Source organism: Vigna umbellata, chromosome 7 (genome assembly GCF_029865625.1).
Source record: "Vigna umbellata cultivar VRB3 chromosome 7, Vumbellata_1.0, whole genome shotgun sequence".
NCBI lineage: Eukaryota > Viridiplantae > Streptophyta > Magnoliopsida > Fabales > Fabaceae > Vigna > Vigna umbellata.
In genome coordinates, this window is record NC_142171.1 from 28,158,252 (window position 1) to 28,172,376 (window position 14,125).

Consider the following 14,125-nt stretch of genomic DNA (forward strand, 5'->3'; position numbering starts at 1 on the left):
GACACATCAAATCCCACCACACTCAATAATTCGGCTGAACATTCAACACAAACATCATCCACAAAAGTTAGTCTTAACTTTTGAAACATAAACATAAAATATATCACATTGACCACAGATTTTTCTTTTCAAGTCATGTTCAGATTCAACACTTGAAAAAGCCAAGGTGACTGTTTTAATTTCTCTTGTCTTAATTGTTCTTCTACATCAAAACTGTTTCTAATTCCACTTTGGCACCCTGGGTTTGAACCGGGCATCTGGACTAGGCGAATTATGCTTCCACTTGATTCTTCTCTTGTGGTATGACTGCCATGACACCTTGTCTTGTTTATACGGCTTGATCCACTAGAAGAAGAAGACAAGCTGTGTCCTGAATCTGAAGTTAGTGGTGTCTCGACTTTCTTCCTACGGTTGTAACTTGAGGGGCCTAATGTTAGCTCAATCTCAGTCTCATCTATGATCTCTAGCACCCCATCTTCTGATTCTGCAATGTGCTCCTCTGCTGGCCGTTCAAGGTCAAATTTCATTTGAGGCTTTTCTTGTGCTCCTTTATGAGTTAAACTAATCGCATTCTTGAAGTACCACTCTTCTTGGTTTACTTCAACACCTCTTCTGGCTTCCATATTTTGCATCAGTATCTTCTGAATTCGGTACAAACGATGTAGTTCATATACCTGTTAAAAACATTCTCAGGATTTTAAGGCTCTAGTATTCATGATAGAAGAAGATATCCTGAAGGACTAGAAAGAGAAGTACCTGCTCTTTGAAGGTTTCTTCGTGTTTTAACATGGCCATTCTCATGTATTCTTTGTCGCAGGACCTAACAAGCTTCTCCATCGGTAATCTACTTAGCCTCTGAGCAAAAGAACTTTGAACGAGTGCTACACAGTTGAGTCTTCTTTGTAGGAAATTTTGAACTCAGACTTGTATCTTCATGCCTTCATTAAGTTATATGTCACTGATGAGTTTAAGTGATGTAGTTGAAAGATGAAAAGCTTTTATATAGAAAACAGGATGGTTCATAAAAAAGAAATGGTTGCAATGGCCTTCAGACCTAATACAAAATGATAGCATCAACTTCCTTTTAGTATAATTTGTCTGTTCCCTTGCTCGCTCTCCTTTCAAAACTTTGGACCACATTCGACTGAACCCCAGCAAAAAGAAAATATCTCCCGACACCTTTATCAGTTAAATTTTCCTTCCATAATTACAACTCCTCATTCATACACACGCATGATGTCATTATTCATGTTATCCGTTCAATTATTGCAATATTTAAATTAACGACCAAGGAGACATTTTTCTCTTCTTTTCATATGCCCAGATTAAAAAGAATGCTTGAAGAAGCAGTATCATTATAGTTAGGACCATAAGGAAGCCCATTTACTTGTTTTTTAACCCTAAATTTCCTTCCTCAGTTTCTCTCTCATTCACGGAATGTGTACCATAATTTTGTTTGTCATAATTAGTTTTTCCCTTGTTAAACTATCTGCAGACAGACATCCATCCCTATTACACTGGATATTTAAAGGCGTGAATGATTTAGGCTACGCTTTTGTTTGGGTAATCTTTTATAAGGTACTATACTTCTCCACATTGACCCGGCAAGACGCGAAGCATATTCCTCATCTCTCAATTTCTTCAGGATTCAACACTTTTTTGTTTTGTTCTCTACAATCTAATATCACAATCTGACATTAAATTATCACCCTAATGACATAATATAAATTTTGAACACATCAATATATCATCTTCAATTCTCAACAATAGAAAAACTTTGTAGCACCCTCTCATTAAAGTTATGCAAATCCAATCCCATAGCCTAAAATACATAACAATGATACAGAATGACACAAAATTTGCTTGCAAAAAGGGAAGACGAGGGGCATGCAACAGTTTAAAAAATCAGTTTGTACATATACCAACAATATGCCTATCATAAATACTGAACTGATTTTGGTTTTGAGAATATTCCTAGAATCAAACACAAGTTCAAATAAGAAATAACTGAATTTCCAACGCAAAAAGATTGTAACTTCTAACCTGCTAAAATTCTATGAGCCGAGGGCACCAAAAATTTGTTCTGAACAAGAAGACGAGAGAACAAAAGGGGATCTCAGAAGGAAAGGCGAGAAAGACAGTCTTCCTTTGAAATTCAAGCCAAGTTAAGGGACAAGACAAGACTGTGTTAATTTGACGAAGACTCTGCTAATCTGCTAATCTGCTAATCTGCTCTCATATTCCCCATCAGGGTGGTCAGTACATACTGTTGGGGATTAAATAGAAGAATACAATGTAACAGAACTGTTGTGGAATTTAAGATTCTCTCTTGAAGACACGGAAACCGAGGCGCTATTGCATGAGGCTAGAGGCATGCGAAAGAAATCCCAGTGCCTTGACCAATGTGATCGAAGTATTGTGGAGGAGATGCCTGAGACAGGTCCAGCAATGCAGATATATTAAACAAAGGAGTAAAGAAAGGAGAAGAAATAAAGAAATAGATGTATTATTAGCACTAATTTAAAAGTATATAATTGTTGAGGATCACAAGGCCTTGGTTTGCTCAAGACAAATCATGAACAGAAGAGCATAGCCTGCTGAGGTGAATCACATGCACCTAAAATTTCTACATCATAAAATAGTTGTCTGAAAGTGCACATCAGAGTATTATGTATGTATGTATGTATGTAGGCTAGTATTATTGTATAATTGAAGCGTGCCTATGAGGTAGAGAAGGAGGTTAAGGTGGCATGTTGTGTGCCGCCGACAGATGGATCCTGACCGTACGATGAATGGGTATCTCTGGTAGTTGTCGGAGGTAGAAACAGCCCTCAGGATCTCAAATCCAACCATTGGTGTTCAGTTTTGGGTGATTAAAAAAACAAAAGGGGACAAAAAAATCATGGGTTTATCCGTTCCTTAATTCTTTTGTTGGGGGCGAGCAAACAGTGAATGATGAATGATGGATGTTTCGTACCTGTACTATGGGAAAATAGATGCAATATTTGATGGGTTTTTGGCAATGATTATAGAAGTTAACTGGGCATGTGGGTGGTATGTTTTTGTTAATAATGTAATGTAATGATGTAAAGTAATGTGATGCAAGTGATTGCATGGTTGTGGTGAGTTTATAGATTTTTATTTACCAATGGATGTGCATACGTTACGGGTATAGATGTACGGTAATCCATGTAATAACGTTGATCGATGTGTACCGTGGTCTTTGTGAACATGACCACACAGATGGTTGTGAGGCGTAGCTTCTGTCTGTTTTGGCAATGTTGAGAAATAATAATAATAATTATAATTATAATAATATATTTGAAAAATGATTAATAAAAGAGAGGGAGGGAAATGGACGTGGAGTGGAAGCACGCGTTGCCGGGGAAGAAGGTGCATTCTTATGGGTTGGTGGGTCCTTTCAGTTTGCACAAAAGCCTGACCTACATACGGGGCTTCCCTCGTTCTTTCAATCACACCAACCAACCAATTCACACAAAAAAATACTACTATATGTCACATGCCTAACCTTTTTAAACTAACCATTTCACCTACACCCTCTTAGATCCACTCAATTCTTATTAATATACTTACTCCTACTAATCACCATCTGCCCAAATTTTAAATTTAACATAACATCTCGCACAATGCTGAAAACATTTTTTCTTAACTATTTCTTTCCCTGTTACGTTTATTACTTTTTCATTTTTCTTTTAGTTTATAGAAACCTCTTTTATTTCATTAATATATATTACAACAAGTATTTTAATGACTTTTTTTAAATATTTTCAATTTTTCTTTTACTAATGAAAAACAAGATTTAGCAATGATTTATTATTTCTGTTGTAATAACTTGTAAATATGAAAAGAGTTTTATGTCAGATTATTTTTTTTTCTGATATAAAATATCTTTCCTTAAATATTTGTTGTTGTACTCAACCATTTTTTTTCATCTTTTTCGTTATTAGTGTATTTTTGTGTTTAGATTAATAATAGTCGTAGAATCTAACAAAAATATAATTGAATGGTATCAAATAAACCTTTGAAGAATATAGATGGTAAGACTTTTTTGAAAGAAATAAAAACACCTGACAAAAGCACTACTAAGAACGAAATAGAAAAATAAAACACAACAGTAAATATGCCAAAAGAGTTGCAGCCTCTTAGCATTAACACATCTCCATCAAATTTCACAGTACAAGTTTTATATGGGGTTAATTATTTTTTTGTTTATAATTGGTTTTTTAAGTGAGTATTTACTAAAAATTATAATAATGAAAAAGGAAAAAGTAAAAAAGTATTATTAAAATGAACAATTGATTTGAATGTTTTATATCATAATTCAAAAAGTCTTGTGTAGAAAACTTAGATAGTTGTACGTTAAGAGAATATTAGTAAGAAAATTGTACTGGAAAATTTATAATTTTTATAAAAAATATTTATGGTTTTTATAAAAAAATATTTATTATTAAATATTAATAGTTTCACTAAAATGGATTGTAATAATAACTTCAAAAAACATAATACATGCATAATTCATTATAAAAGTCTTAAGCCAAAGAATTCTATCTCGTCAGATACTTTGTATATTGAGATCTAGTTTCCACTCCAAACAACAAAATTTGTTCTATCAACCGAATTGCAATTTTTTTTTCTTATTTTGTGGACGAGATCGTAGCTGAATGAAGACTTTGGGACAATAGAAACAACCAGCAAAGCAGGAGCCAATACATAAGTTATCATTATAAAATTGTTTGTTTTAGACAACAATTGAAAACGTTACACTCATACTCTACTTATAATATGCCGGGACTCAATGAAGGATTGGTGACTGGAATCAAACTTTCTATAGGGTTAGTTTCACTCCATACTTTATAAATTCATCAGTTTTAAACTTAGATTGGATCATCATCCACTCTACATATATAAAATAATAATAGTATCTCACAGTTTCATCTTTCCTGATAAGAATGCAACTGTCTCCATAAAATTATTGTTGTTGGCTTGAAAGGGTCCCATATTGTGTTTTCCTTCACGCGGCAAAACATTAAAATGGTGATTTTTTTCAAAAAAATTATTAAAATAAGAAATGTTTCAGGTATGGGTAGAGGCCAAGAGTTCAAACTATGTTGTATCTAAAATTCAAGTGCTGGGTCTAATTGATTGTCCAAATCGTTCAGATGGTACTTTGCATAAGACATTCCGATACTAAAGTCAATGTTTAAGAGTTAAGCACAGTAAATTCAAATCACCTATCTTCTTACCTCATACTTTTATTAATAAGTTTCAGGGTGAACTTTTATTAACACTGACATAATTACGATCCAATCACCGATAATCATACTTTACCTTTAAGTTGATAAGTAATAAGGTTAATGCGCTGACTTATGACCGACAAGTTTGCTTGGTGATCGGTCAGGTTCATTGGTGGCTCGCTTGATGGCCTGAGCTATGATTGATCGTCTGATTTTTAGTTGACAAACGATCATATAGTATGTAAAGATTTCAAAAAATTATAATTACAAACAAATTATGTTAGTTTAGTACAATTTCATTATAAAAAAGCCGATTATAACTTTTGATTTATTAAAGTGAACTTAAACTTGCATGGTACAACTTCAATTAATTGTAATTTTTTGAAATTTTAAATAAAGTCATGTTTGAGTGACACTATTTTAGTGTATTGGTATATAAATTAAAGTTGTGGTGACACAACTTCAATTATGTAATATTTTAATATATATTAAAAGTTTAAAAAATGAAAACTTTTGTCCTTGAACATATGAATTATTTAATAAATCTTTATTTATTATAAAGACACATCACAATTTTTTTTAAATTCTATCATAAATATAAGTATATCAACTAAAAGATTAAAATGTAGAAAAAAGAAAGAGAAAATAGTAAAAAAGAGTAGTAGTAAATTATGTATTTTTTGAAAAATTGGATTTCTAATCCCCTTTGAACAACTTTCATATATAAAGTATATAAAGTGTTTCAATCCGAACTCCCTATAAAAAGTTTTAAGGGTTTGAAATTTTTCTCAACAAATTTTTTTATCTCAAAATCTATATCCTATAAAAAATAAGATAAAAATCAATTTTTAGCTATTTTTAATAGTTTATAGAAAACAAATTGTATAAACAATTAAAATTTCGTCACTCCTAAGTTCAATTCAAACTACACTAAATTATCACGACTTTAATGAAAATTAAAAAAAACAAACTAACTGAGTCAAAATCAATATAAAGTTGAGACCACTTCTTATCATACCAAATTAATAAAATTGGTCTATTTTCATAAATTTTTTAAACATGTCTACTTTGATAATTTTGAAAAAAAACACATCATTTTAGTAATTATTTTGCCTATACAGTGATATTGAGGGATTTTCATTCTTAGCACCATAGTTTCAACCTTTTGATATATTAATTTTTAAATCAAAGGCAGAGATTTTTTTTTCTCTTACAATTTTCTCTGATTCTTTTCTGATTTACCCCCTTTTATCTGTTCATCTGGTTAGTGCGTGCGTGTTGTGGTCCCTTGTTATTAACACCATTATTCATCACTTCATTCTTTTACTTTTTTACTTTTTAACCATTATTACCAGTCAACGTAGTTAAGCATTCCATTTTTGCTCAAAACAGAGTATAAGGATAGTCGAAGAAATTAGAGTAGGATCTTAGGTTTCAACTTTATCTTCTTATAAAAATGGTTTTGTTTTTAAAACCCGAGATTCTGATATGGTTGACAAAGATAGATTGGTCTTTGACAATTTTTGTTGTTACTGTCCATATTGGATACAAAATGCTTAGCAATAAAAGTATTTGAGACAAAATAGAAAGGCTAAATTAATGAAATGGAATAATATAGATAAAATACACTATTACTATTTATTACAGTATAATATTTAGACTAAAACAAATATAGTCATGTTTATTTAAATTTTATTAGCACAAAAGGAAACATTCTAATTTATTTTACTACTAAAAAATAATAGATAGAAACAGAAGAAGGTACGATAGGTTCTATTAATTTTTTAAGATAAACTTTAATAACACTATTTATATATTATAATTTAATGACAATTTTATAATTAATTGAAAACTTTGAATATAGTTCTCTTGTGTGGAAGAGATGGAACGTGAGAGGAAAGAAAAACTGAAACAATGAATGGCAAGATAAGACAGGACATAATATTGACGTCTTGCCAATTTGCTAAAGCATGGTCATTGACTTCACTTTTATGCATTATATAAATAAAAAATGAAATCTTCAGAGAAGAAGTAAGAAGTTGAAGAAAAAAAGAGGAGAGAAGAGAGATGAAGAGGAGAAGTGGTTTTTTTATGCTTTATTCTGATGAGCATTAAAAATATACTTTGTACTTTAATTTTTTTAATTAAATTAAATCTTCAAAACTAGTGATCGTAAGTGTATTTTGAAGATACAATATGGGAACAAAACAGAAAAACTCAACAAAAAAATCTAAATTCGATAAAATCACCCATAGGTAGGGAGTAAGATGAGATTGAAAGGAATAAGTGTATTATGTTAAAAAAATAATCAAAATAAATAATAATAATAATTATATAAAAATAAGATAAAGATATAGATAAAATAATATTAATTAGAGTCAATCATTATTTTAACAAAAAATAAAAATACAAGATAAAAGTAAATAAATAAAAGAGTAGAAATAACATGAGATGAGCCATGTGTAATGATGTCTTTAGTAAAAAAATGTCTCACACGATAAAATAAATTATATACGTTTCTATCCAAAGATATAATAAGATCGATCGAATGCAACAAGTGATCTTTAAAAGACAATATAGAACAAGAATGAAAATATTTTTTATAAGTTGATGTGTTTATTGTATATTTTCTCATGCACATGAAAGATATTTATAAATAGAAGAGAAAAACTTATTAGTTAATTGTAATAAATTTGATTTTAAAATAAAATAATTTGTAATGAACATAATAAATATAAGTCGTCTATCTATAAATAACATTTACTTTTAAAATTAATTTGACATAAAAACATTAGTAACACTAGGATTTTATTTTAATTATTTATTTTTTAAATTATATTAAATATTTTCAACAATCTCCCATATAATTAAAAATAAAAAATAAAATAAAATACATCCTTTTAAAATGGCTTAAATACTCTTTTGGTCCTTATTTTCGTTGAATGATTGTCAGCATCACGAGTGATGATGGTGGAGCAATCAACAATGGTGTCGCATGGCAGACAACATGGAGGAGGTCATGGTGGTTGCCTAAGGTTTCTAGGTGTGTTTGAAAGAAAATGAGATGACATGGTGGTCACGCTAGAAAAAATAAAGCAGGTCATTCAAGCAATGCCCGCGTGTATAGTATACCAGTAACTGACATTATGAAAAACAACCAAATTGAACATAAATTACGAAATTTTAGACCACATTGAACACTCGAAAAAAATGAGTGTTATATTAAACAAAGTCGACAAAAATAAGGATCAAAAGAGTATTTAAGCCAAATAAAATATTGTATTCAACATAAGAAACCTTCCGAATTTGAGCCTTACACCTAGTGTTTATAAACTTCCTCCCTAGAAAATGCAAAGATTTAATTATCTTGAGCTATATCTCCTGTAGAGACTTCATTATCTCGAGCTACATCTCCTATAGAGATTTAATTATCTTGAGTTACATCTCTTGTAACTGGGTTTTAATAAATAAAATATCGATGTTCATTTTAGGTTTTAATCAGTGGTTCCACGTTACGGTCTTATGCATGTATCTTGGTTCATGAGTGTCACTTAAAGATTTGTTCATGTCTCGTAATAGTGGTTTCGCCTATGTCTCATAATAGTGGCCCCACCATCACACTCACTGTGTAAACCCTCAAAGGATGGGTTTGACTTGCACCCCTACAATAATTGTTATTGGGTTTATTAAGATGTATTTTTAAAAATAAGTATGATAATACACATACTTCAACCTTATTATTGCCATAATTTATAGTACACATCACTATAGGAATGAGACATAACATTTAGTCAAACTAGTTGGTGTACTTTAGTCAAAAGTAACTTCGTTATTACCCATTGAACTCTATTCCATGGAATTGCCATTCACGTGGAGACAGGTGTCCATTATTGCAACAAATTTATGGGCTTTAGTCTCACTCTCCTTGGTGAATCAAGTACTTATTAATGCATCAACCTTTGATGTGTGGATATCTTTTGATATGACAAAGTCAAGAAAATTAATTTCATAAATAATTCTAATATATTTTTGCCTCACAATTAGTTGCCTTCTTTTTTTAATAAAATTTTTGCTAGAAATTTTAGATATGGCAAATTGACTATCACAATGTATTGAAATATGAGGTATAAGTTTATTTAATAATGGTAAATCTTATAAATAATAAAAAATTTCCTCAACAACAATAGTATTTACAATAAGAATCTTTGCTTCCATGGTATATCATGAAACAACATTTTGTTTAGTAGATTTTCATGATATTGACTTCCACCCAAAGTAAAAACACAACTAGTAGTTGATTTTGTGTCACCGAGAACACCATTCAATTTGTATTAAAATATCCTTCAATAATCTCAAGAAATTTCACAAAGTGAACGTCATAATGAGAATAATCACAAATAATATCACTAGAAGACTTTTCTTAGAAGTATAATAACCTTTGTAAAACACTAACACACTTTAAATATTCTAAAGGTGGTTCTCCTTTTTTCCATAATTCATAAGGAATTTTATCACAACTTTTATAAGGAATATAATTCTAATGTCATTACCAAAAACAACACAACTCAAAAGTTAACCCACTTAATTTATGTCACTCGCAACCTTTGCTATAAAATTTCTGCAGTCAAATCCAATAAGTGTGCTGGTTCGTTCATAGTAATATCTCAAATATCGTACCAACAAAAATTTATCAAGAAAACTCATAATTTACATCTATATTTTAATGGACCAATGTAAAAGATTTGGTGATCATAGAGAAATAAATTATGCAAAAATAAATTGAAGTGATTGGAATATTGATTAACCAAGGAGGTTGGATTTCATATCCTTTTATGCTACTGCGCTATTATTGGTTTGATTATGCTTATTGCATCAATGTACTTATATCCTAGAAATACTCTTTTTTTAGATCTAAATTCATTCTTGAATCACTATAACTTGAGGATTTCAAACCCTAGTTTGATTCCTCTACCTCTGGTAGAATAAATTTTGACTTTTCTCGCTCAACACACCCTCTAGATCTTGTGAGAGCCTATAGTAAGAGTGTGATGGTTAGATTAGATCTTAGTTTGAAATTAGTTTTTCAACTGAATCCAAACCTGTGAGAAGATTGATAAGTGTGAAAAAGAGTTAATTTTATACTTATAAATGAACTCAATCTTGTAATTATTCATGTTGTTCCTCATTGAAAAGTTGTAATAGGTAGTAGATTGTTATGTAAAATATTGTACAGGGAATGGTGTATTAATTAGACTCTGTAAGCCAATTTTCGCAAAGCGAAAGCCAAAATTCGCACTGCCAGAAAAAGGAAATTCGCATAGCGCACCAGTACTTGTGCGCTGAGCGAATAACATCAGTTAAAGTGCATCAGTTAAGAAAATTTGCATAGCGCACCAGTACATGTGCGCTGAGCGAATTAATGAATTTAATGGCTTTAAAAGACGTGACAGAGCGACAGAAACATCTCTTCTGATAGAAGTTCCGGACAAAAGAAAGAAACGAAAACATCTCAGGAACTTCCGGAGACTACTTCAAGGCATCAAGACACCATTGTTGCAAGGGATTGCTTCAAATGTGTACGTTTTAGATGACTAGGAGCAGTTAAATTTCTCTTTCGTTGGGATTGGATGTAATGAACTCACTGTAATTTTACTGTTTAATATATTGTTGTTCGTTCATATGCTCTTTCTTGAATTTATTATCATTGTATGAAAATATAATGTTATTTGTATGTCTTTGATTACTAGAAAGTAACTTTGAACATGAACGAACGTAGATAGAGCACTTAAGTGATTTGGGATCTAGGGATAGACTCAATAACTTGATCATTCTTAACATCGGACTTAATGCAAATTGTATATTAAATTGACTAAGGGATTATCATTTTAATATATTAATTTAGAACTAGTTGCTAAGGAATTAGGACTAGTATACCTTGATGTGAATGTTTGAATAAAGTAATGAAATATTGAACAGAGTTTTATATTCATATGATTCATGAAACCAAATTCCAACGAAGTTTCTTTTAAATATAATTCTTTGCACACCAACTGTTTGATAAAAATACCAAAAATAGTTTTGTGCATTTTGATGTCTAATTGAGTTATAAAAGGAAGAATTGTCATGTGTTGCACAAGTCCCTTGGGAGACGATACTTTTACTTATTTACTGTATTACTTGGAACGATTTGGTATACTTGTCAAAAAGTTATCAAATATATGAAATAAATATAAACCAAACCACAAAGTATAAAATCAAAGATGAATGAAACATAATAAAATATAATAATGCAGAGAATGTGAGTTAATTACATCAACCTACCAAAAGAAGATTCAACCACTCATGGTGAATTTTGCCGTTAAACTTTTAGAGTTGTATATCCACGTCTTTATCATCTAATACAAATGATAAATATCGAGACTTTTGACAACTCTTACACTCAATAATTTAATTAGATCATAAAGTTCATAAAAATTACAAGAAACTATTTTTGGTATTTTCATTTACAAGTGGTGGTTATTCTCTCACTAACATTAATAGAGTGGATTGAGACGAAGAAACTCTAAGTTGTAACAGCAAAAATAAGATCATGATTCGACAAACATACAAAATGAAGTCAAGAAATTTTCCGAATTAGAATGATCCTTGGTGAGTCAGAAAAGTGCAGGAGATGTGTCGTATATGAAATAAAGAAAGCAATTGGCTAGGATTTTCGAGAAGGCAACAGAAAGAAAAAGGGGATGTGCATATACATATTTGGACATTTGCTCTTCTAACTTGAACTTCTTTAATTCCGATTGGTTTTACTCATGCTACAGATTTTAGACATCTTCGATATGCTCCACCTTCATTGGTTCTTTTGCATTGTCTGCTTAGCACGTTATCCCCCACATGTATTATCGTCTTTGTTGCATTATGATGGAGTGTTCCATGATGATGTGGACAGAGAGAATCCAAATTGGTTAAAATAGCATAATTGCGCCCCCACCATGTTCAAATTTAATACATCGACACATTTGATTGCGTTACCAACACCAGAAAACAGAGATGAAAAGGTCATGCAAGTCTTCGTCGCATGTCGTATGTGGAAAAAAAAGACACCCTATGAATGTACCTTAAATCTATTTCACTCACAATCACACCTCCTTGGACCCCCACCCTCAAAAAATCAATCTATATCTTCTCCTTCGTATTCTTTTAATATCATTTTTTAATTTCTCCATAAATTAACTTCATCATTATTCCTTGGAATGCATGAGTATATGCTCACATCAATTATTAACTTCATAACGATTTTTCATGATCACAGCAAGATCATGAAATACACGTGGGAGAGTGGAGGAAGTGGACTCGAGACTCTGAAATACACTGTGAAATACGAAAAAGAAATTTGACAATACAAAAAATAACCAATCTTTTTAAATTTTATCTTAAATTTTTTTATATTTATGCATGTGTACACATAGATTCTATTATATCTGTCAGAAATTAAGCCTATTCTAGATATTTTATGATTTTATGTTCCACTTGTTCACTCTTCTTAGGTTGAACTTAATTGCTGCTCTGTTTCATAATGTTCAAAATCAATAGAACTCAGTCTATCATATCAGTTTGTGTTTTCTATAATGATTGCCATATTGTCTGCGACTTAATGTACATAATATGAAAAAAACTGCATAAAAGGAAACAATTACGAACCGGTGCCAGTGTTGTAGTTTGAGATAAGGCGTACTTGCAAAAAAACAATGTAAGCAAAATGATGAAGTGAGCCTTAACAAATAGCAAACCTTTAAGGTAGTGGAAACTATTTTTCCTTTATTCGTTCATAAATGGAATCCAGTGCATCAACTTTAAGAAATTTCCCTACACATGTTATGGTACCATCAATACCCATTTCACTAACAAGTGCATTAACTTTACCTCTTTAGCTTTACCATATCTTAACAAGGAATATAATAGTCTCGTATTGTCAAAAAAAAAGTGTCGATAAGTGATACATAATATTGTTACTTAGTTATTATATAGACTCGTAAAGTTTTTATATGCATTTTTTTGTTACTATATAATTCAATACAATGCTTATCAAAACGTTTATTTAAACAAACCTTAAAAAGTAAAAACAAAGCGAAAAGGGTAATGCGATATTTGGTACCCAGGATCCACTCCCATACAGATGAAAATAAAAAAGCTAACAATAATTGAAAAGTCATTTTCATCTAAATGGAAAATGTTATTAATGGAAATTAAGAGGAGCCCATTGACGAGAAGAAGAAGAGGCCCATTATGATTTTTCACGTGGCCGTGAAAGTGTTGGGTTTAAAACAGAAATCCAAAAAATAAAATGGACCCATTGATTGCAGTGCCGAAAACAGGGGAAGGCACAAAGTGGATCTTGTCGTGTATCTCCGTATCTCTCTCTCTCTTGCTGTACTTAGAATTCACTTCAATAAACGAACGTGACGGCTACCTAGATCTTTAGAGTTTTACGGAGAATCTCAAGTAAGAAAATAATTTTAAATTAAAGTTTCAAGTGAGAAATGTGAAATTAGAAATTAAAAAAGGGGACAATTAACTATTTTAAAATTAAATTTAATGTTGTGAGTGATTTCGAGTAAAAGAAAAAGGAGACAATTCGAGAGGTTTAATTATCAATGAGGGCATCGGATTTGGTTAATTTTAAAATTAGAAGGACTCAACCGAGTTTTAAAAAATGCAGGAGAAAATCATACATTGACCAAATTATAAAATAACAATTAAGTCAAATTTCTAGTAAAAGAAAGGTGAAACTCAAACAAACAAAAATATTAAAAATAATTCAAATTTGCGAAGAAGAGAAGAAAACAAAAACAAACACATAAACATGGACTTAT

The 14,125-nt window shown here is 30.9% G+C and overlaps 1 protein-coding gene across 1 annotated transcript; it reads right to left on the reverse strand.

Moving 5' to 3' along the window:
• Positions 1 to 2,578, reverse strand: LOC124834437 (uncharacterized). The gene is made up of 3 exons (XM_047309116.2): positions 2,044 to 2,578; positions 757 to 938; positions 1 to 674 (listed from the first exon to the last, which is right to left on the reverse strand). Exons 2-3 carry the CDS (start codon positions 835 to 837, stop codon positions 129 to 131), a joined length of 627 nt encoding a protein of 208 aa, XP_047165072.2. The 5' UTR covers positions 838 to 938; positions 2,044 to 2,578; the 3' UTR covers positions 1 to 128.
• Positions 2,579 to 14,125: the final 11,547 nt, after the last annotated feature.